The sequence below is a fragment of the Entelurus aequoreus genome, linkage group LG28 (genome assembly GCF_033978785.1).
Source record: "Entelurus aequoreus isolate RoL-2023_Sb linkage group LG28, RoL_Eaeq_v1.1, whole genome shotgun sequence".
Taxonomy (NCBI): domain Eukaryota; kingdom Metazoa; phylum Chordata; class Actinopteri; order Syngnathiformes; family Syngnathidae; genus Entelurus; species Entelurus aequoreus.
The window spans coordinates 34352857-34375139 of record NC_084758.1 but is presented as its reverse complement, the minus strand read 5'-3'; the positions used below and the strand labels follow the sequence as shown (position 1 = coordinate 34375139).

The 22283-nt window shown below is 37.9% G+C and overlaps 1 protein-coding gene across 1 annotated transcript; it reads right to left on the bottom strand.

The window, feature by feature from the left end:
* Positions 1 to 100: 100 nt before the first annotated feature.
* tmem33 (transmembrane protein 33) lies at positions 101 to 18542 on the bottom strand. Its single transcript, XM_062039688.1, has 9 exons — positions 18449 to 18542; positions 15509 to 15565; positions 12715 to 12780; positions 7534 to 7628; positions 7289 to 7476; positions 2953 to 3020; positions 2649 to 2782; positions 756 to 839; positions 101 to 645 (listed from the first exon to the last, which is right to left on the bottom strand). The coding sequence occupies exons 3-9, from the start codon at positions 12757 to 12759 to the stop codon at positions 516 to 518; spliced, it is 744 nt and encodes a 247-aa protein (XP_061895672.1). The 5' UTR covers positions 12760 to 12780; positions 15509 to 15565; positions 18449 to 18542; the 3' UTR covers positions 101 to 515.
* Positions 18543 to 22283: the final 3741 nt, after the last annotated feature.

Genomic DNA, 22283 nt, shown 5'->3' with positions numbered 1-22283 from the left:
CAACTTGTTAACAATAAAAACACCAGAGTATCTATTTGAACTGCACATGAACACAATTGTAAGATTCTGCATTTTTGATAGGACAGGACTAAAACTGTAATCACATTATCGTTCTTTAATATTTCATTTCTTCGTGTAAGAGGTTATTTTGGAATATAAATGCGGGTCGCCTGTATGCAAATAAAGACAATGTTCAAGCAAAACTATTACAATAAAAAAGGCTTAAGGGGAAAAAGGTAAGAATGCACTGAAAAGTGATGCACTTCCTGCACCATGCATAACATAATGGATGCTTGGTTCTTCATCAAATACAGCAGTTTTCAACATCCTCACAGTCAAAAAGAAGTTAGTTCAAGAGCACATCATGACAATGTATATAAGATGATCTTCCTGGAAGTTGGTGTGAATGTGAATAAATAAGGTAAGACGTCCAGTCCAACACTTAGACCAAGTCAACATGACAGCTGGTTCTTAACTGTCAGTCAGTCAAAACATTGTCCTCATCAAAAGGTGCTTCAGACACCAGTGGGGGCCATGCGGCTGACAAAGGCGATGCTGCTGAGGCACATCCTTCTGAAGATGGTGGGACACGCTGGTTTCATGATGAAGTGTTCCAGGACGACCCTCAGCTCGGTGAACAGAGTGCTGCACACACACACACACCACACAACTCTTGTACTGATGACAACTACAACACAACATCTCAGGCCTTTCTCTGTCAAAGTCTGGAGCCCCTGGTGATGCTGGCTTCTTACCGACAGTAGGGGTTTCTTCTGGACGTGTACCGCAGACTGAGGAAGCGATAGTAAATGAAAGGCAGCAGCAAGCTTCCTTGGCCACTGGTAGGAGGACATGGAGAGAAAACAAGATGAATAACACACTTTTACATACCTCAACCTGCGAAGATATTGGACACAAGCAGTGTTTTATTTAGGGTTAACTTGCACGTGTGATTTCAGTTACCTTTTCTCCAAAATGAGCTGCCTTGTTTAGATAACCACTTTGACTTTTTTACTCGCACTACAAGACATTTGTTTTATATCATTCTTCTGACCAGTCAGCAAGTAGACAATTACAGTGTGAGGAATATATTAACTACAGTCAGCATGAAGACAATTAAAAACTACATAAAACGACTTCAATCAGGGAAATATGGAGAAGTACTGATGGTATGTAGATAGATAGATAGTACTTTATTGATTCCTTCAGGAGAGTTCCCTCAGGAAAATAAAAATTCCAGCAGCAGTGTACAAGATTGAGATTGAATTTAAAAAGTAAATAATGGGGGTATAAATGGAAACAAAATAGAAAAATATTACAATAGAATAAAAATAAAAAGCAACATTGAGAATAAAAATATAACAGTAAAATAAGAATATTACAAGAGAAACTCTGCAGTAGTGACCACGTTATGAAAAAGTATTGTACTGTTATTGTTTTGCATCCCCTGTCATCCTAGTACCTCCCCTGCCCCCCAGAGAGGAGTTGTACAGTCTAATGGCGTGTGGGACAAAGGAGTTTTTGAGTCTATTAGTCCTGCACTTGGGATGAAGCAGTCTAGCACTGAACAGGCTTCTCTGGCTACTGATAACGGTATGCAGAGGGTGACTGGCATCATCCAGGATGCTCACTAGTTTTTCCACAGTCCTCTTGTGTGACAGAAAGCAGGGCAAAACTACATAAAATTACTTTCATCAGGGAAATATGTAGAAGTACTGATGGTATGTACGACAGAAAGCAGGGCAACACTATATAACACGACTTTAATCAGGGAAATATGGAGAATACTGATAGTGTGTGTGACAAAGCGGGGGAATTAAAAGGACTTTAATCAGGGGAATATGGAGCAGTATTGATAGTATGTTTGACAGAAAGCAGGGCAAAACAACATAAACGACTTAAATCAGGGGAATATGGAGAAGTACTGATGATATGTGTGACAGAAAGCAGGGGAAAACAACTAAAAACGACTTATTAGGGGAATATGGAGAAGTACTGATGGTATGTGTGACAGAAAGCAGGGCAAAACTACATAAAAGGCCTTTAATCAGGGGAATATGGAGAAGTACTGATGGTATGTGTGACAGAAAGCAGGGCAAAACTACATAAAACGACTTAAATCAGGGGAATATGGAGAAGTACTGATGGTATGTGTGACAGAAAGCAGGGCAAAACTACATAAAACGACTTAAATCAGGGGAATATGGAGAAGTACTGATGGTATGTGTGACAGAAAGCAGAGGAAAACAACATAAAACGACTTCAATCAGGGAAATATGGAGAAGTACTGATGGTATGTGTGACAGAAAGCAGGGCAAAACAACATAAAATGACTTCAATCAGGGGAATATGGAGAAGTACTGATGGTATGTGTGACAAAGCAGGGGAAAACTACATAAAATGACTTTAATCAGGGAAATATGGAATACTGATGGTATGTGTGACAGAAAGCAGAGGAAAACAATGGGCAGATATGAGTATAATTATGTTATTCTACAAACTTAATGTGCTGGTAGGTCGAGGTACTACTGCATTTCATAAATAAATGATGTGGAACTTCTGAGCGGATACAATGATGATGTTGAATAATGCACAGATGAGCATAATATTGTCATGGGTAAAAGACACTATGTGGTGGTGTTACTAACCTGAACAGCATGAAGACTGTGGCGGGCATCAAGAAGATCTCATTACAGGCGATGAACTTGAGGATGTTCTGCTGATTAGCAGACAGTTTGTCCAGAAGGTTCCTGATGAACATCAGGCTGCTGGGACCCATGGACTGTGGCATGCAGGGGACAAGAAGACACTTTATTATAATTATCAGATTCTATTAGATTTCAGGGATGTTTTGGGGGTCTCAGCAGCAGCTTGATGGAGGAGATCATTAAAAGTCCATTTCGATGATGGAGGAGGTCGTTGGCTTTACAGCAATAAAAGTGTGGTACTTACATCCAGAACTTTTTTGGTGTAGGTGGTTGCATGAAGCAAAGAGAAGAGGAAGACGGGGAAGATGCTCACTGAAGACGGTGGATTAAGGAACAACAGCAACAAAATAGAAAGACAAGCAAACATTGAATGTGATTCAAGCAAGTGAGCAAATCAAGTCATCAACCTCAGACTTGATGCGGAGTCCTGGGATGGACTTGGGTTACATTCCCCCTGCCGGCCTCTTTAATTGTAGCCAAAGCAGTCAATGGTTTCATGCTTTAGGTGTGAAGTGGACCCAGGCCCGGAACTACATGTAACTATATTCTTATACATGTTAAACATTGTGTGTATACATGATGTCACACTGTAAGTATATTCTTATACATGTTAAACATTGTGTGTATAAATGATGTCACACTAAGTATACTCTTATACATGTTAAACAGTGTGTGTATACATGATGTCACACTAAGTATACTCTTATACATGTTAAACAGTGTGTGTATACATGATGTCACACTGTAAGTATACTCTTATACATGTTAAACATTGTGTGTATACATGATGTCACACTGTAAGTATACTCTTATACATGTTAAACAGTGTGTGTATACATGATGTCACACTGTAACTATACTCTTATACATGTTAGACATTGTGTGTATACATGATGTCACACTAAGTATACTCTTATACATGTTAAACATTGTGTGTATACATGATGTCACACTAAGTATACTCTTATACATGTTAAACATTGTGTGTAAACATGATGTCACACTGTAAGTATACTCTTATACATGTTAAACATTGTGTGTATACATGATGTCACACTGTAAGTATACTCTTAAACATGTTAAACATTGTGTGTATACATGATGTCACACTGTAAGTATACTCTTATACATGTTAAACAGTGTGTGTATACATGATGTCACACAGTAACTATACTCTTATACATGTTAAACAGTGTGTGTATACATGATGTCACACTGTAACTATACTCTTATACATGTTAAACAGTGTGTGTATACATGATGTCACACTGTAACTATACTCTTATACATGTTAAACATTGTGTGTATACATGATGTCACACTAAGTATACTCTTATACATGTTAAACAGTGTGTGTATACATGATGTCACACTGTAAGTATACTCTTATACATGTTAAACAGTGTGTGTATACATGATGTCACACTAAGTATACTCTTATACATGTTAAACATTGTGTGTATACATGATGTCCCACTGTAACTATACTCTTATACATGTTAATCATTGTGTGTATACATGATGTCCCACTGTAACTATACTTATACATGTTAAACATTGTGTGTATACATGTCACACTGTAACTATACTCTTATACATGTTAAACATTGTGTGTATACATGATGTCACACTGTAAGTATACTCTTATACATGTTAAACATTGTGTGTATACATGATGTCACACTGTAACTATACTCTTATACATGTTGAACATTGTGTGTATACATGTCACACTGTAACTATACTCTTATACATGTTGAACATTGTGTGTATACATGATGTCCCACTGTAACTATACTCTTATACATGTTAATCATTGTGTGTATACATGATGTCCCACTGCAACTATACTTATACATGTTAAACATTGTGTGTATACATGATGTCACACTGTAACTATACTCTTATACATGTTAAACATTGTGTGTATACATGATGTCACACTGTAAGTATACTCTTATACATGTTAAACATTGTGTGTATACATGATGTCACACTAACTATACTCTTATACATGTTAAACATTGTGTGTATACATGATGTCACACTGTAACTATACTCCTATACATGTTAAACAGTGTGTGTATACATGATGTCACACTGTAAGTATACTCTTATACATTTTAAACAGTGTGTGTATACATGATGTCACACTAAGTATACTCTTATACATGTTAAACATTGTGTGTATACATGATGTCACACTGTAACTATACTCTTATACATGTAAACATTGTGTGTATACATGATGTCACACTAAGTATACTCTTATACATGTTAAACATTGTATGTATACATGATGTCACACTGTAACTATACTCTTATACATGTTAAACATTGTGTGTATACATGATGTCACACTGTAAGTATACTCTTATACATGTTAAACATTGTGTGTATACATGATGTCACACTAAGTATACTCTTATACATGTTAAACATTGTGTGTATACATGTCACACTAAGTATACTCTTATACATGTTAATCATTGTGTGTATGCATGTCACACTGTAAGTATACTCTTATACATGTTAAACATTGTGTGTATACATGATGTCACACTGTAAGTATACTCTTATACATGTTAAACATTGTGTGTATACATGATGTCACACTAAGTATACTCTTATACATGTTAAACATTGTGTGTATACATGATGTCACACTAAGTATACTCTTATACATGTTAATCATTGTGTGTATACATGTCACACTAAGTATACTCTTATACATGTTAATCATTGTGTGTATGCATGTCACACTGTAAGTATACTCTTATACATGTTAAACATTGTGTGTATACATGATGTCACACTGTAAGTATACTCTTATACATGTTAAACATTGTGTGTATACATGATGTCACACTGTAACTATACTCTTATACATGTTAAACATTGTGTGTATACATGATGTCACACTGTAAGTATACTCTTATACATGTTAAACATTGTGTGTATACATGATGTCACACTAAGTATACTCTTATACATGTTAAACATTGTGTGTATACATGATGTCACACTAAGTATACTCTTATACATGTTAATCATTGTGTGTATGCATGTCACACTGTAACTATACTCTTATACATGTTAAACAGTGTGTGTATACATGATGTCACACTGTAACTATACTCTTATACATGTTAAACAGTGTGTGTATACATGATGTCACACTGTAAGTATACTCTTATACATGTTAAACAGTGTGTGTATACATGTCACACTGTAACTATACTCTTATACATGTTAAACAGTGTGTGTATACATGATGTCACACTGTAAGTATACTCTTATACATGTTAAACAGTGTGTGTATACATGATGTCACACTAAGTATACTCTTATACATGTTAAACAGTGTGTGTATACATGATGTCACACTAAGTATACTCTTATACATGTTAAACATTGTGTGTATACATGATGTCACACTGTAAGTATACTCTTATACATGTTAAACAGTGTGTGTATACATGATGTCACACTGTAACTATACTCTTATACATGTTAGACATTGTGTGTATACATGATGTCACACTGTAAGTATACTCTTATACATGTTAAACATTGTGTGTATACATGATGTCACACTAAGTATACTCTTATACATGTTAAACAGTGTGTGTATACATGATGTCACACTGTAACTATACTCTTATACATGTTAAACAGTGTGTGTATACATGATGTCACACTGTAAGTATACTCTTATACATGTTAAACAGTGTGTGTATACATGTCACACTGTAACTATACTCTTATACATGTTAAACAGTGTGTGTATACATGATGTCACACTGTAAGTATACTCTTATACATGTTAAACAGTGTGTGTATACATGATGTCACACTAAGTATACTCTTATACATGTTAAACAGTGTGTGTATACATGATGTCACACTAAGTATACTCTTATACATGTTAAACATTGTGTGTATACATGATGTCACACTGTAAGTATACTCTTATACATGTTAAACAGTGTGTGTGTACATGATGTCACACTGTAAGTATACTCTTATACATGTTAAACATTGTGTGTATACATGATGTCACACTGTAAGTATACTCTTATACATTTTAAACAGTGTGTGTATACATGATGTCACACTGTAACTATACTCTTATACATGTTAAACATTGTGTGTATACATGATGTCACACTGTAAGTATACTCTTATACATGTTAAACAGTGTGTGTATACATGGCACAGTGTAATTATTATCATTAATTTAATTATTAATGTAATAATAATTAATTAATTAAATTATGTTTAAGTTTGGTGTTGTTACATGTGATTGTGTATGTTTAAATACTGTATATTTGGAACATTGTCTTTGATCATGGCTGTCAGTTATTAGTTTAAGTTTGGTGTTGTTACATGTGATTGTATATGTTTACATACTATATATATTTGGAACATTGTCCTGGATTGTGGCTGTCAGTTATGTTTAAGTTTGGTGGTGTTACATGTGATTGTGTATGTTTAAATACTGTACATTTGGAACATTGTCCTGGATTGTGGCAGTCAGTTGGCGATGTAAACAAAGCTGTGCTGGTGAGAAAGGATACTGGTGATGGGGTAGGAGTTGACAAGGATGAGGGAGTAGAGCAGGTAATGGCAGCTGTCTTCCTGCAGGGCCTGGGCCAGGAACGCTCGACTCAGCTGGAACCTAGGAAGTCTCTGGTGCAAGCGCAAGGCGCTGGTGAGAGCGTTAGCCAAAAGTGCCCGCTGGTAGAAGTTGGCCGCCGCGTAGGGTCTGTAGGGGTCCATGTTTAGTCTTTAACTCACAAAGGGCCAAGTGGTGCACACTCACCCCAACACTGGCAGTATGAACATGATGGAGCAGTAGACTGTGAAGACACGCGACAGCCACATTGCACTTTCCAGCTTGTTACTCAGCAGAAATTGCTGCAGAAGGAAAAATAAAAAGGGATGAAAATCAAACAAATGATGGCTTCTCTGCTTTCCCTGTAAAGCGCTGAGAGGACATTCAATCTAAAGAGGTGAAGGCTGAGTTAATGTAAACAAATGACTTTATGAGTGCAGTTAAACAATCTTCCACCAGATGGCAGCAGGTACCTAAGGGCCACAATAGAATGATGAGTGAATTTAGAATACCTGGGGTGGCAGTGACATATGTGGATGTTAGTGCTAAAACTGCTGTCAGTCAATCAATAATCAATATATCAGTGTGCAGCTTTTTAAACATCACAACATGCTTTTCCTTTAGAGCAGGGGTCACCAACGCGGTGCCCGCGGGCACCAGGTAGCCCGTAAGGACCAGATGAGTAGCCCGTCGGCCTGTTCTAAAAATAGCTCAAATAGCAGCACTTACCAGTGAGCTGCCTCTATTTTTTAAATTGTATTTATTTACTAGCAAGCTGGTCTCGCTTTGCCCGACATTTTTAATTCTAAGAGAGACAAAACTCAAATAGAATTTGAAAATCCAAGAAAATATTTTAAAGACTTGGTCTTCACTTGTTTAAATAAATTCATAAATTTTTTTTACTTTGCTTCTTATAACTTTCAGAAAGACAATTTTAGAGAAAAAATACAACCTTAAAAATGATTTTAGGATTTTTCAACACATATACCTTTTTACCTTTTAAATTACTTCCTCTTCTTTCCTGACAATTTAAATCAATGTTCAAGTAAATGTATTTTTTTTTATTGTAAAGAATAATAAATACATTTTAATTTAATTCTTCATTTTAGCTTCTGTTTTTTCGACGAAGAATATTTGTGAAATATTTCTTCAAACTTATGATTAAAATTCAAAAAAATTATTCTGGCAAATCTAAAAAATCTGTAGAATCAAATTTAAATTTTATTTCAAAGTCTTTTGAATTTCTTTTAAAATTTTTGTTCTGGAAAATCTAGAAGAAATAATGATTTGTCTTTGTTAGAAATATAGCTTGGTCCAATTTGTTATATATTCTAACAAAGTGTAGATTGGATTTTAACCTATTTAATCAAAATTCTAAAATTATCTTAATCAGGAAAAATTACTAATGATGTTCCATAAATTCTTTTTTAAGTTTTTCTCTTCTTTTTTGCGGTTGAATTTTAAAGAGTCGAAATTGAAGATAAACTATGTTTCAAAATTTAATTGTCATTTTGTTCGTGTTTTCTCCTCTTTTAAACCGTTCAATTAAGTGTAAATATAATTAATTATTAATAATAACATAGAGTTAAAGGTAAATTGAGCAAATTGGCTATTTCTGGCAATTTATTTAAGTGTGTATCAAACTGGTAGCCCTTCGCATTAATCACTACCCAAGAAGTAGCTCTTGCTTTCAAAAAGGTTGGTGACCCCTGCTTTAGAGAAAGTTAGATTTTGTGTTTTGTTTTCATTGCTGCTATTTTAACTGTTTTTAAATACATAGTTAATTGTTTTTTTTAGCACTTTCCCTTTCCTTTCGTTTAAATTGGCAATGTTGTATTAGTCATTTTAATGTATGTAACAGCTGAATGAGCAGCAAAGTTACAGTACAAATAAATATAGATGAGTGAATTAGTCATCTTTGTTGTTAGTAAGCACATGCCTAAAACCACTAAAGCTTCATTTAGAAGTCGATGGAAAAATGAGAGCCTTTATATATATGCAAGATTTATTATCTGATTAGTCGACGAATCGTTAAGATAATGGGACTATTGGACTATTAATATAATCGTTAGTTGCAGCCATAGTCTCACATGGATTGGAAAAAATAACTCATTCAAATGCACATTAACCAGTTTGTCCATTTTCCAATTGGTCCTGAATTAAACAATATGGCCACTTGAAAGTGGGAAGCTAAAGCTAGCAAGAAGAATCCATGCAATTGTGAATGACATCATGGATGTAAGATCAATGTACAAACAGCAACTTAAGAGGCTCGCCTTTTTCTTCTAACTCGTCAAGCTCAGAACAGCAGCACACTTCACAATAACATCCTGGTGTGACAGCACAACAAAATAAAGGTTTGAAAAGTACCTTACGCACGCATAACGTACTTACTGATACACGATTATTAAGCTTTGACCTCAAATAGCAGCTCTATACTCTCAGCAGGGTGAGGCTGCATGGCAGTTTGCCAAGTACCAGTTTACACGTGCTTTGTGGACTTGGATAAGGCATTGGACCGTAGCCCTGGGGAGTGCTCAGAGAGTATGGTGTAACAGACGGTCTGATAGTGGCGTAGCGCTCCTTGTATGACCGTGTCACCCATTCTTTGTCCTGGCTTCTTCTGGCCAGGATCTTCAGCTCTCACTGGATCGCTTCGCAGCCGAGTGTGAAGCGACTGGGATGAGAATCAGCACTTTCAAATCAGAGGCCATGGTTCTCGAGGGTGGAGTGCCATCTCTGGGTTGGGGAGATCTTGCCCCAAGTGGAGGAGTTTAAGTACCTCAAAGTCTTGTTCATGAGTAAGGGAAGAGGGGACCGTGAGATCCACAGGCGGATCGGTGCAGTGTCTGCGGTGATACAAACCAGGTATCGATCCGTTGGGGTGAAGGAGTTGAGACGGCTCTCAATTTACCGGTCGATCTATGTTCCTATCATCACCTAAGGTCATGAACTTTCGGTTAAGACCGAAAGGACAAGATTACAAGTGGGTGAAATGAGTTTTCACCGTGGGGTAGCGGGTCTCTCCCTTAGAGCTAGGGTTAGAAGATCCGTCATTGGGGAGGAGCACAGAGTAAAGATGCTGCTCCTCCACATGGAGAGGAGCCAGATGAGGCCGTTCGGCATCTGGTCAGGATGCCACCTGGATGCCTTCCCCTGGGGAGGTGTTTAGAGCATGTCGGACCGGTAGGAAGCCACAGGTAAGACCTAGGACACGTCGGGGAGACTATGGCTATGTCTACACTAAACCGGATAAGCCCTTAAAGGAATAATTATTTAGCCTAAGCCCCATTTCATCCACACTAAACCAGGGTTTAAGGTTACCCCCCTAAGACAATTTTTTACACGGGTAAGTGCGCAGTGTATTTAGCTTTGATTGTTTACAAAGTGAGTTCAGAGAGGAAGTGACGTCAGAAAGACCACGCCCCACACAGGAAGTGAGGTCAGAAAGAAGGCGCCACAGCCAGCTTCCTGATAAAGCGGTTTCATAACTCGGAGCTAACCACTGGAAATATGGAGGCGAGTCATCCAGACATGCCCGTGTTTCTCCTTCTTCTACATGTACAGACACTTGTGGAAATCACACATGAATACCTTAAGAGCAGGCTTGGGCAATTATTTTGACACTGGGGGCCACACTTAGAGAAAAAAATGTGTCTGGGGGCCGGTATATCTATTTTTAGGAACACTAATACAAAACCTCACAATAATGTCTGATTGAATGCTAAAAACGTTGTGACAGACCGCCTTAAAAAACCTAGTGGAATTTTAAAAATTTCTATGAACGATAAAACACTGAATATTGACAAAATATGAACGACACACCCCCTTTCGATTGACATATTTTACAATCAAGTGAAACGCAACAAACAGTGAAATATGAACGCGAAGGGTACAAAATAAACCCACCTACAGTCTGATATATCTGATGTATCACTAAGCTTTAGAACTTTCCGCGTCTGTGGAAACGCTTCCCACCCACACTGTTTGGTCCCTCGTCTGAGCTGCTGTGACGTAGATTATTACCATAGTAACTAATTAGATGACCATAGTAACTAATTAGATTACCATAGTAACTGGTATATCATCCATAAGCGCAGATTCCAAGCATTGAAACACTTTGTATAGTTGAAGACTTACGGTCATTAGAAAACATCACTGCACATCATAATGGCAGCTACACTTTCCATCTTAAACATCTACAAAAACAATTTGGGAATGTCCGGCGGCCCAGATTGAAAAGCTTAACGGGCCTTATTTTGCCAAGGGCTGCTTAAGAGAAAGCCATTGCAGCTATTTGGGATACAACACTTCTCAGACGGCAAGAGAACTTTCCAATGTCCAGGTCAGCTGTGATTGTACTTAGCGAAAAACTTTGTCCATTTGTCGAAGGAGTGTCAACGAGAATGCGTGCTCCCGTGGATGTGATAAAAAAGGTAGCCTGTGCTTTGTATTACCTGGCCGTCAAGGGAAGACTACGGAAAACATTGAATGCTTTTGTACTGGCATAGCAGACTGTATCAGTTATTGTCCGCCATGTATGTCGCCGACTCAAGGTCTAGGTCCAGAGTATATAAAGTCACCAAAAAGGAATGGACAATGAAGGTGAAGGCAAAAGAGTGAGGAGTGTCCTGACCAGATATCTAGATCCCTAGATTGATTGTTGTTCTTTGTCACATTGTGTACTTTCGTGTCCAATAAAGATGTGATTAATTCATGATGTCTCAGGTGTGATTCACAACAATAGGGCCCCACAGAACGCTGGATTCTAGTTAAATGAAATAGCACAACACTGGATATTGTTCACATAAGTTACATTTAAGAACTTGCACACAAAGCAACACTGGAGGTGACTATGACGTGCGCATGCGTACTAGGTCGCGTTGCGCCGGTGGACGGAGGAGGGTAGGGGGTCTTAAACGACCATTGTGTGTGTGGACAAGGCTAAGGTTAGGTGGGATTTACCCTGGATAACCTTCCCGGCTTAGTGTAAACGGGGCCTTTGTCTCCCAGCTGGTCTGAGAACGCCTCAGGATACTGGACAAAGTGTGACATCATTTTTAGCTTTGCAACCGCCATACTCCCCGACACTATCTGCTGCGTCTTCTTACAAAGGTCGCGAGCCTTTGGAACACGGTCCAGTTTGTCTCCCTTCGCTTCATTTCCCCATTGGCTTGTTGTTCTCCCACAGCACCGTGTCCAACTCAACAACAATGGTGACCGCGACCCACAATGCACTGTGACCCTTTCAAACCCTATGGACGTGGAGAAACCCAACTATACTTCTCCCACGTTGATGCAACCTGCCACCTTTGGGTAGTCCATGTAACACATTATTTTCATCCATGACTGCTTTCAGCACTAAGACATGTCAAGCAACTGGCTTACCATTAGACCTGGTCTAGGAGGGCTTTGTTGGCTGTTATCTGACATCTTGGGGCTGGGTGGCACTCTCTTCAAGAAAAGAAAGACCAGAAGTTTGTCATATTATGTGATAAACATCAACAAATTACAATATCATGCAAAAGTTTAAACTCATGGTTTGATTACATAGGAAAATATTTCATTATTTGCATATTTTTATGTGAATATTAGGGGTGTAACGGTACGTGTATTTGTATTGAACCGTTTCGGTACGGGGGTTTCGGTTCGGTTCGGAGGTGTACCGAACGAGTTTCCACACGGACATATTAAGTAGCGTACCGCATGTCGTGTAAACAATGCACACCGAGGCACAACACACGGCATGCTAGCAGCGACTGGGCTACGACAACATGTAAAAGCCAAAGCTGGAAGACCCTCCTGCCTCGTTAAGATCTCCCGTTTGGGAAAACTTTGGCTGCGCGATACAACAATGGAGGACGGAGGTTTGCCGACATTGTTCAGCAGCTGCTTCTGACAACACGTCAAACATGCTAACCCATTTGAAGCGTCACCACCGCATTCAAGCAGCCTCTCCTCGGCGAGTCAGGCAGGGCTAAAGCAATAAAAAAACGTTTTTATAGCAGCAGACTTAAGACCATATTGCATTAGAAACTAGATTTTGACCCACTTCTATGGTGGAAGAACAATAAGCCCATATATCCTCTTACTGCCAAGTTAGCCAGGCTGCGGGGGGGAAGAAAAGTTAATCTGAGGCTGAGTTGACCTGAAACTGTTTAATGTTGCACTTTTTATATGTAGAAGAAAAGTTTTGTCATTTTATTTAATCTGAGCAACAATTTGAGGCAGTTTAATGTTGATTAAACAAGTTGAAAAACTTATTGGGGTGTTACCATTTAGTGGTCTATGGTACGGAATATGTACTGTACTGTGCAATCTATTAATAAAAGTCTCAATCAATCAATCAAAAACAGCACTTTGTATGTAGAAAGGTTTTGTTAAGAAACCATTCTGAGCCTTATCTTATTTAGTTTTTATTTTATATATGTTGACCACATTAACCCTGGCAATTGACCCTGTGTGTGTATATGTACCGTATTTTTCGGACTATAAGTCACAGTTTTTTTCATAGTTTGGCCGGGGGTGCGACTTATATTTAGGAGCGTCTAATGTGTGAAATTATTAACACATTACCGTAAAATATCAAATATTATTTAGCTCATTCACGTAAGAGACTAGACGTATAAGATTTGATGGGATTTAGCGATTAGGAGTGACAGATTGTTTGGTAAACGTATAGCATGTTCTATATGTTATAGTTATTTGAATGACTCTTACCATAATATGTTACGTTAACATACCAGTTGGTTATTTATGCCTCATATAACGTATATTTATTCAGCCTGTTGTTCACTATTCTTTATTTATTTTAAATTGCCTTTCAAATGTCTATTCTTGGTGTTGGGTTTTATCACATAAATTTCCCCAAAAAATGCGACTTGTACTCCAGTGCGACTTATATATGTTTTTTCCCTTCTTTATTATGCATTTTTGGCCGGTGCGACTTATACTCCGGAGCGACTTATACTCTGAAAAATACGGTATGTTATGCCATTGTTTACAAATTTGGTAAATAAATAACCAAAAAATGTATATTTTGTTGTTTTCTTACAGTACCGAAAATGAACCGAACCGTGCCCTCTAAACCGAGGTACGTACCGAACCGAAAGTTTTGTGTACCGTTACACCCCTAGTGTATTGGTACTTGTAGAGTCACTACCGTATTTCCTTGAATAGCCGCAGGGGCGTTAATTAATTGAAAACCTCCTGTCACACCTGCGTTTACCGGAAACCGGCGGGATGGCCGTGCATGCGGTAATTATTTTAAAACCCTCTTCTCACTCCGGCGTTTACCAAAAGGAATCCATAAAATGTAGGCGTGCGCTTTGAGTGTGATGTAAGCATACCATCATGAAAAGCACATTTAATTAAAAAAAACGTTATTATGGTCTTACCTGTACTTATAAATGGAGTCCATTTGCAGCTCCTTCTGACCAAAAGCATCGATAACTTGTTTATAGAAGTCTTCATTATTTTCTTTTTTCCGTTTTAAAAGTCTCTGTCTCGATGGAGATATTCCTTTAATTATTACCTCCTGCTTCCATTGAAAGTCCAGTTTAGAAAACTGTTTTATTTTAGATACCGGTATGTAATCCTCCTTGTTAAAAGGAAAAAAAAAAATCTCTTGCTGCGTGTGTTCACTTCTTCTGCAGTACCGGAAGTCGCAAGAAGGATCACTAGCGCGGCAGCGCCCTCTACCACCAGGAGGCGGGAGTCATTTAATGACTTATACAGTATTTCACACACGCAGCTACGGTATATTAATAAAACATAGCTGCTTACTGTTCTCTTTAGCATACTGTACCGGTATTCAATAGCTTGGACCTTAAATCATACTTTATCTTTTTTCCTTTGTGCGATTGTAAACTACTGAAAGCAGCTTCCTCCATTTTGAAAATGAGGACAGATGCGTCACTCGTGACGTAACGAATTTGACCCGGTGGAAGTTCTAGACATATGCGAAATATTTTGCGAAACGAGTTTGACCCGGTGAAAATTATAGACATGCGATAATAAAATTAATATTTTGCGAAACGAATTTGATCCGGCTTCAATAATAAACCGGCGATAAGGCCAAGCATGCGTTAATTATTTTGAGAAACGAGTTTGACCCGGCAGTAATTCTAGACGTGCGAATACTATATTCCCTGCGCCAATTCAAGGAAATACGGTACATTACCCAGAAGTCCTGGTGGTAGAGTGGAAGCAGGAGTATAGAGATCCCAGCACAAGTATCCTGCAGAGATGTAAATAAAGAGTGTTAAAACAAGCACTAACAGAACATTCTCGCTGCGGAGGAGGATCTCTACTGGCGAAGACTTTGTCCTTGGTGACCTCCTGTATTCCACACAAAGACACATCTCTTTCCCTTTGAATGCATACCTCTCCTCGCATCAGCGTAGGTGAAGCACATTCATTATGCAACCACCACACTAACATCATCATTAGCTTGTGAACAACCGGCAAATCAGCATTTGTGAGGTCTCTCCACATTTGCGGTCCCCTCCAAGGTTTCTCATTGTGCCAATTTGGGTTGACTTTTTTCTTGCCCCGATGTAGGACCTGAGCCCCAGGACGTGGTTGTGGCTTGTGCAGCCCTTTGAGACATTTGCGATGAAGGGCTATAGAAGTCAACTTTGAATGACTGATTAGGCATTTACTTATATGACCCAATCCAAAACAACCTTTCCTAGTCATAGTGCAGAAAAACAATTCACCCAGCAGAGAAAGTCAACACACGGTCACACACTGAACTTTGTGGATATCATTGGGGGGGGGGGGGGGGGGGGGTCGCATCCCCATGACACCCATTTAAATCCATTGCAAGGCATGATGGGAAAAATGCTGAATCTCTCTCCCGCTTGATATTTCTGATGGATTACAACGCTTTAAAGAGGTCGTCATGGAAGTAAACAAGGCAGGAGTTGAACTGTCACACACTATTCATTAGTCCTGGCCAATACATCCATTTGACCTATATATTGTTGTTGCAGACCATTTCAAATTAAAGTCATACATGTATGCATGATGATACATGTATGATGATACCATGTATGATGATGCCAGCATGATGATACATGTATGATGATGGTGCCATGTATGATGATGATGCTATGTATGATGATGATGCCATGTATGATACCATGCATGATGATAGTGAAGTGAATTATATTTATATAGCGCTTTTTCTCTAGTGACTCAAAGCGCTTTTACATAGTGAAAGCCAATATCTAAGTTACATTTAAAGCAGTGTGGGTGGCACTGGGAGCAGGTGGGTAAAGTGTCTTGCCCAAGGACACAACGGCAGTGACGGAAGCGGGGATCGAACCTGGAACCCTCAAATTGCTGGCACGGCCGCTCTACCAACCGAGCTATACCGCCCCAATACATACATGATACATGTATGATGATGCCATGCATGATGATGCCATGCATGATGATGCCATGTATGATGATACCTGTATGATGATATCATGTACGACAATACAAGTACGATGGTACCATGCGTGATACCACACAGGATGATACCTGTATGATGATACCATGCACAATGATACCATGTATGTTGATACCATGTATGATGATGATGCCATGTATGACGATACCATGCATGATGATACATGTATGTTACAAGTATGATGATGCACGTGTGATGATACCATGCGTGATGATACCAGTACGATGATACCATGTATGATGATACCATGCATGATACATGTATGTTACATGTATGATGATACATGTATGATGTTACCATGTATGATGATACCACACGTGATGATACCATGTAAGATGATGTCATGCATGATGATAACATGTATGATGATACCACGTATGATTATACCTGTATGATATCATGTACAATGATATATGTATGCTGATACCATGCGTGATGATACCTGTATGATGACACCATGCATGATGATACCATGTATGATGATGCTAGCATGATGATACCATGTATGATGATGATGCCATGTATAATGATACCATGCATGATGATACATGTATGTTACATGTATGATGATACATGTATAATGTTACCATGAATGATGATACCATGCATGATACAACTCATGATGCCATGCATGATAATACCACGTATGATTATACCTGTACGATGATATCATGTACGATGATACCATGTGTTATGATACCATGTATGATGATGCCAGCATGATGATACCATGTATGATGATGATGCCATGTATGACGAAGATGCCATGTATGATGATATCATGCATGATGATACATGTATGTTACATGTATGATGATACCATGCATGATACCACACGTGATGATACCTATATGATACATGCATGATGATGCCATGCATGATTATACCTGTATGATGATATCATGTACAATGATACATGTACGATGATACCCTGCGTGATACCTGTATGATATCATGCATGATGAAACCATGTATGATGATGCCATGTATGATGATGGTGCCACGTATGATGATACCATGCATGATGATACATGTATGTTACATGTATGATGATATATGTGTATGATGTTACTATGTATGATGATACCACGCGTGATGATACATGCATGATGATACCATGCATGATGATACATGTATGATAAATGTCAGTAGAAAACAATGTGTATATAAATGTGTTAGTAGTAAACGATGTGTATATAAATAAATGTATCAGTAGAAAAAAAATTAATGTTATCGGTAGAAAGGGATAGTTGGATGAGACTTCCAAAGGCCAGTTGCGGTGGCTTTATCATGATGGTTATTCAACAAAAAGCCAATGAGGTGATTTCAAAGACGGATGAGGACAACAAAACCATTGTTGAAAAAGACAATAAAACCTGCAACGCCGTGCGTGTAAGTGGTTATTAACATTTCAACACTTAGCGTTGTTTAATATTTGAAGAGTTACGATCAAAGGCAGCTAACAGTTAGCGGCTATCTGTTAGCAGCTAACGGCTAGCGGCAGGTGAATCTAGAACATTCCCTTCGCTAGCATGGGAGCTACATCACTGACGCTATCCACCAAATAACGCTTTAGCTGGCCGGAATTTGCGCGCATACAAGATGAGGGCTGACTGGCGCTAGTCAAAGTTTGAATGGCGAAATTAGAAAGCGAGAACTTACTGATGTTACTTGCCTCTCTCCACACGCTAGCGAATGATCAGCTGACCTTTTAGCCAGACCACAATCTCGCGATACTTCCACGAGAGGAGGACTTCCGGCCTTATGACGTCATATAACCTGCTACCCAAGAATGTACAACAATTCTTCTCAACAAAAGAGGAGAAATATAACCTTAGAGGAAAAAATAATTTAAAACATTTGTATGCACGTACAACACTTAGAACCTTTAGCATATCAGTGTGTGGAATTAAATGATGGAATGGATTAAGTAAAGAAGTTAAACATTGTACTGATATGATCCAGTTTAAGAGGTTGTTCAAAATAATAGTGCTTACAAAGTACAAAGAAGAAGAATTATGAGAAATACTTTCAACCTAATTGAAAGTAAGATATTCTTCATCTCAGTATGTTAATAATGACGGAATTAATTATTTACATATTACAAAACTGTTGTGTATACTAATTCAAATATGTTATTTTATCATGTAAAAAGGTCAGTAAACGATGCATATATTTGTAAACGCTCTGAAGTGGGAAGGGGGTAGGATTAAATAAGCTTTGCTTCTTCCTACTCCTTTTCGGACATGATGTAAAGTGAAATGATATGAAATTGTGATGTATTATACTGTAAGTATGTTCATGTTCGAAATAAACTAAAAAAAAGAAATAAAGAAAGTTTCATCCGCCTCCATGTTTATGTGTGATTTTTATTTTATTTTATTTTTTTTAATGTTTTTTAAAAAACCTTAATTTATAAATTTCAGGTAACTAAAATAGAATACAATATATATATATATATATATATATATATATATATATATACATATATATATATATATATATATATATATATATATATATATATATATATATATATATATATATATATATATATATATATATATATATATATATATATATATAGGTACACCTCCGAACAGAACCGAAACCCCCGTACCGAAACGGTTCAATACAAATACACGTACCGTTACACCCCTAATATATATACTGTATATATATCGTTCGGAGGTGTACCGAACGAGTTTCCACACGAACATATTAAGTAGCCACCTCAGCTTCTTCTGCCTCTGCCTCTGTCAGTCCTCTACACAGCACCCAGCATTGTCCCACCCACACAACCATCTGGTTGGTTACAAACAGAGCGGTAAAAGCCAATCAGCCTTGCGTATTCAGAGCGGTAACAGCCAATCAGCCGTGCGTATTCAGAGCGCATGTAGTCAGTGCTTAGCGTTTAGCAGGTAATCATCAGGCTGCGGGCTCTCCCCAAATGATAATAAACACCTCCCAGTCAACTACTAGTAACATCACGATGAGCCCGTTGACCTTCTAGAAATATAAAAGGCAGCTCAGCTCACTCGCAGTCCTGGCTTGAGGTGAAGGCTAATTTGCTTTTAGCGTAACGTTAGCTCATTTTGCGGTTTGTGTGTGTGTGTGTGTGTGCGTGTGTTACGGACAGCAAAGCCCTGTCTGTCTGCTACGTGAGTTGTGTGGTCCTCTGTCCTCTGTTGTCCTCTGTGTTTTTTAAATACATTTTGATTTCTATTTACTGTTTTAATTGGGTTTTAATCATATTTATTTTTATATTGTTTTTATATTGTTTTTATATTTATTTATTTTTTGTTTTTATTCAGTCATTGGTGGAGCTAAGGATAATATTAGAATATTGTTTTTAATATTGTTTTTAATCTTGTTGTGCAGCACTTTGGAAACATTGTTGTTGTTTAAATGTGCTATATAAATAAAGTGGATTGGATTGATTGGATTGGATTGTTATTTCACTTTGCCTTTTTCTGTGTTGATTGAGCTGTGTTGAAGCAGCAAAAAAGGGCATTATGTTAAATGAAGAGTTTCTGTCTCTGAATAATGTAAGTGCATCATAAAGCCTACATGAACTCCATGGTGTTCAGGGATGAATAGTCTCTCCTATTGCTATTGTACTATTTTTTTTTAGCTGTAGTTACATGAATCATTAGTAATGCAGCAGCCTAGTTTTGAATGGCAGGGTCCCTGCTATCATAAAAATATAACATTTACATAATAAAAATCAAGTACAGGCTTCCCAAATGCTGTAATAAATTAAGCATGATAAGTTGACTTGAAACTGTTTAATGTTGCACTTTTTTTATGTAGAAGTTTTGTCATTTTATTTAATGTGAGCAACAACTTGAGGCAGTTTAATGTTGATTAACGTGGGCAGAATTATTATAGTGTTCCCAATGTTAAAAGGATAAAGCCATTGTTTACAAATTTGGTAAATAAATAACCAAAACATTTATATTTTGTTGATTTCTTACTGTACCGAAAATGAACCGAACCGTGACCTCTACACGGAAATGTTTGTGTAGCGTTCCACCCCTAGTATTTAGCGTGATGCAGTTCTACAATAAAGGCAAACTGTGGTATTTTTTGGTTGTATGAATGAATCATACATTCATCTTTTTGTCCAATAGTCAGGTAGATTCGTGTCTTCATTTCAAAAGTGTTCACTTATTTCTAGGGATGTCCGATAATGGCTTTTTGCCGATATCCGATATTCCGATATTGTCCAACTCTTTAATTACCGATACCGATATCAACCGATATATACAGTCGTGGAATTAACACATTATTATGCCTAATTTGGACAACCAGGTATGGTGAAGATAAGGTACTTTTTAAAAAAATAAAATAAAATAAGATAACTAAATTAAAAACATTTTCTTGAATAAAAAAGAAAGTAAAACAATATAAAAACAGTTACATAGAAACTAGTAATTAATGAAAATGAGTAAAATGAAGTGTTAAAGGTTAGTACTATTAGTGGAGCAGCACAATCATGTGTGCTTACGGACTGTATCCCTTGCAGACTGTATTGATATATATATTGATATATAATGTAATAATAATAATAAATAATGGATTAGATTTATATCGCGCTTTTCTATTGTTAGATACTCAAAGCGCTCACAGAGAAGTGGGGAACCCATCATTCATTCACACCTGGTGGTGGTAAGCTCCATTTGTAGCCACAGCTGCCCTGGGGTAGACTGACGGAAGCCAGGCTGCCAGTTTGCGCCTACCGACCACCACCTACCATTCGTGGCGAAGTTGGTAGAGTGGCTGTGCCAGCAATCGGAGTGTTGCTGGTTACTGGGGTTCAATTCCCACCTTCTACCATCCTAGTCACGTCCGTTGTGTCCTTGGGCAAGACACTTCACCCTTTGCCTCTGATGGCTGCTGGTTAGCGCCTTGCATGGCAGCTCCCGCCATCAGTGTGTGAATGTGTGTGTGAATGGGTGAATGTGGAAATAGTGTCAAAGCGCTTTGAGTACCTTGAAGGTAGAAAAGCGCTATACAAGTATAACCCATTTATCATTATCATTATTCATCATTCATTTCACCGCTGTGAGCGGCACCGGGGGCAAAGGGTGAAGTGTCCTGCCCAAGGACACAACGGCAGCGATTTTTGGATGGTAAGAGGCGGGGAGCGAACCTGCAACCCTCAGGGGCCGTACTTATCAAGCTTCTTAGAGTGCCATTTTACACTTAAGTCCTGAGAATTTGCGAAATTTAGTCCTACTCTCAAACTTAAGAATAAAAGCTTTTTATCAACGTTCTTAAGTCTAAGAATCACTCCTACTCTCCACGATATTTAAGAGACCTTCAGAGGTGTCTTAAGTGGTTAGGAGTTGCCAGCAGGGGATGGCACTGAGGCGAGAGAGACGTGCGCCAACGTTCAGGGAACGGAACAATGTTGTTTTTTTTTTGATGACGAGCAGCTGATCAAACGGTATCGTTTAGACTGAGCGGATATTATTTTTGTCACAGATTTAAT

What these genes read in the sequence shown, in the direction of transcription:
- tmem33 (XM_062039688.1), bottom strand. Translation starts at nt 12,759, where the DNA reads ATGTCAGATAACAGCCAACAAAGCCCTCCTAGACCAGGTCTAATG. An exon ending in CAACTCCTACCCCATCACCA is followed by an intron (nt 3,021 to 7,288) that starts GTATCCTTTCTC and finishes CACCGTCTTCAG; the next exon opens with TGAGCATCTTCCCCGTCTTC. An exon ending in ACAGTCTTCATGCTGTTCAG is followed by an intron (nt 840 to 2,648) that starts GTTAGTAACACC and finishes TCCTCCTACCAG; the next exon opens with TGGCCAAGGAAGCTTGCTGC.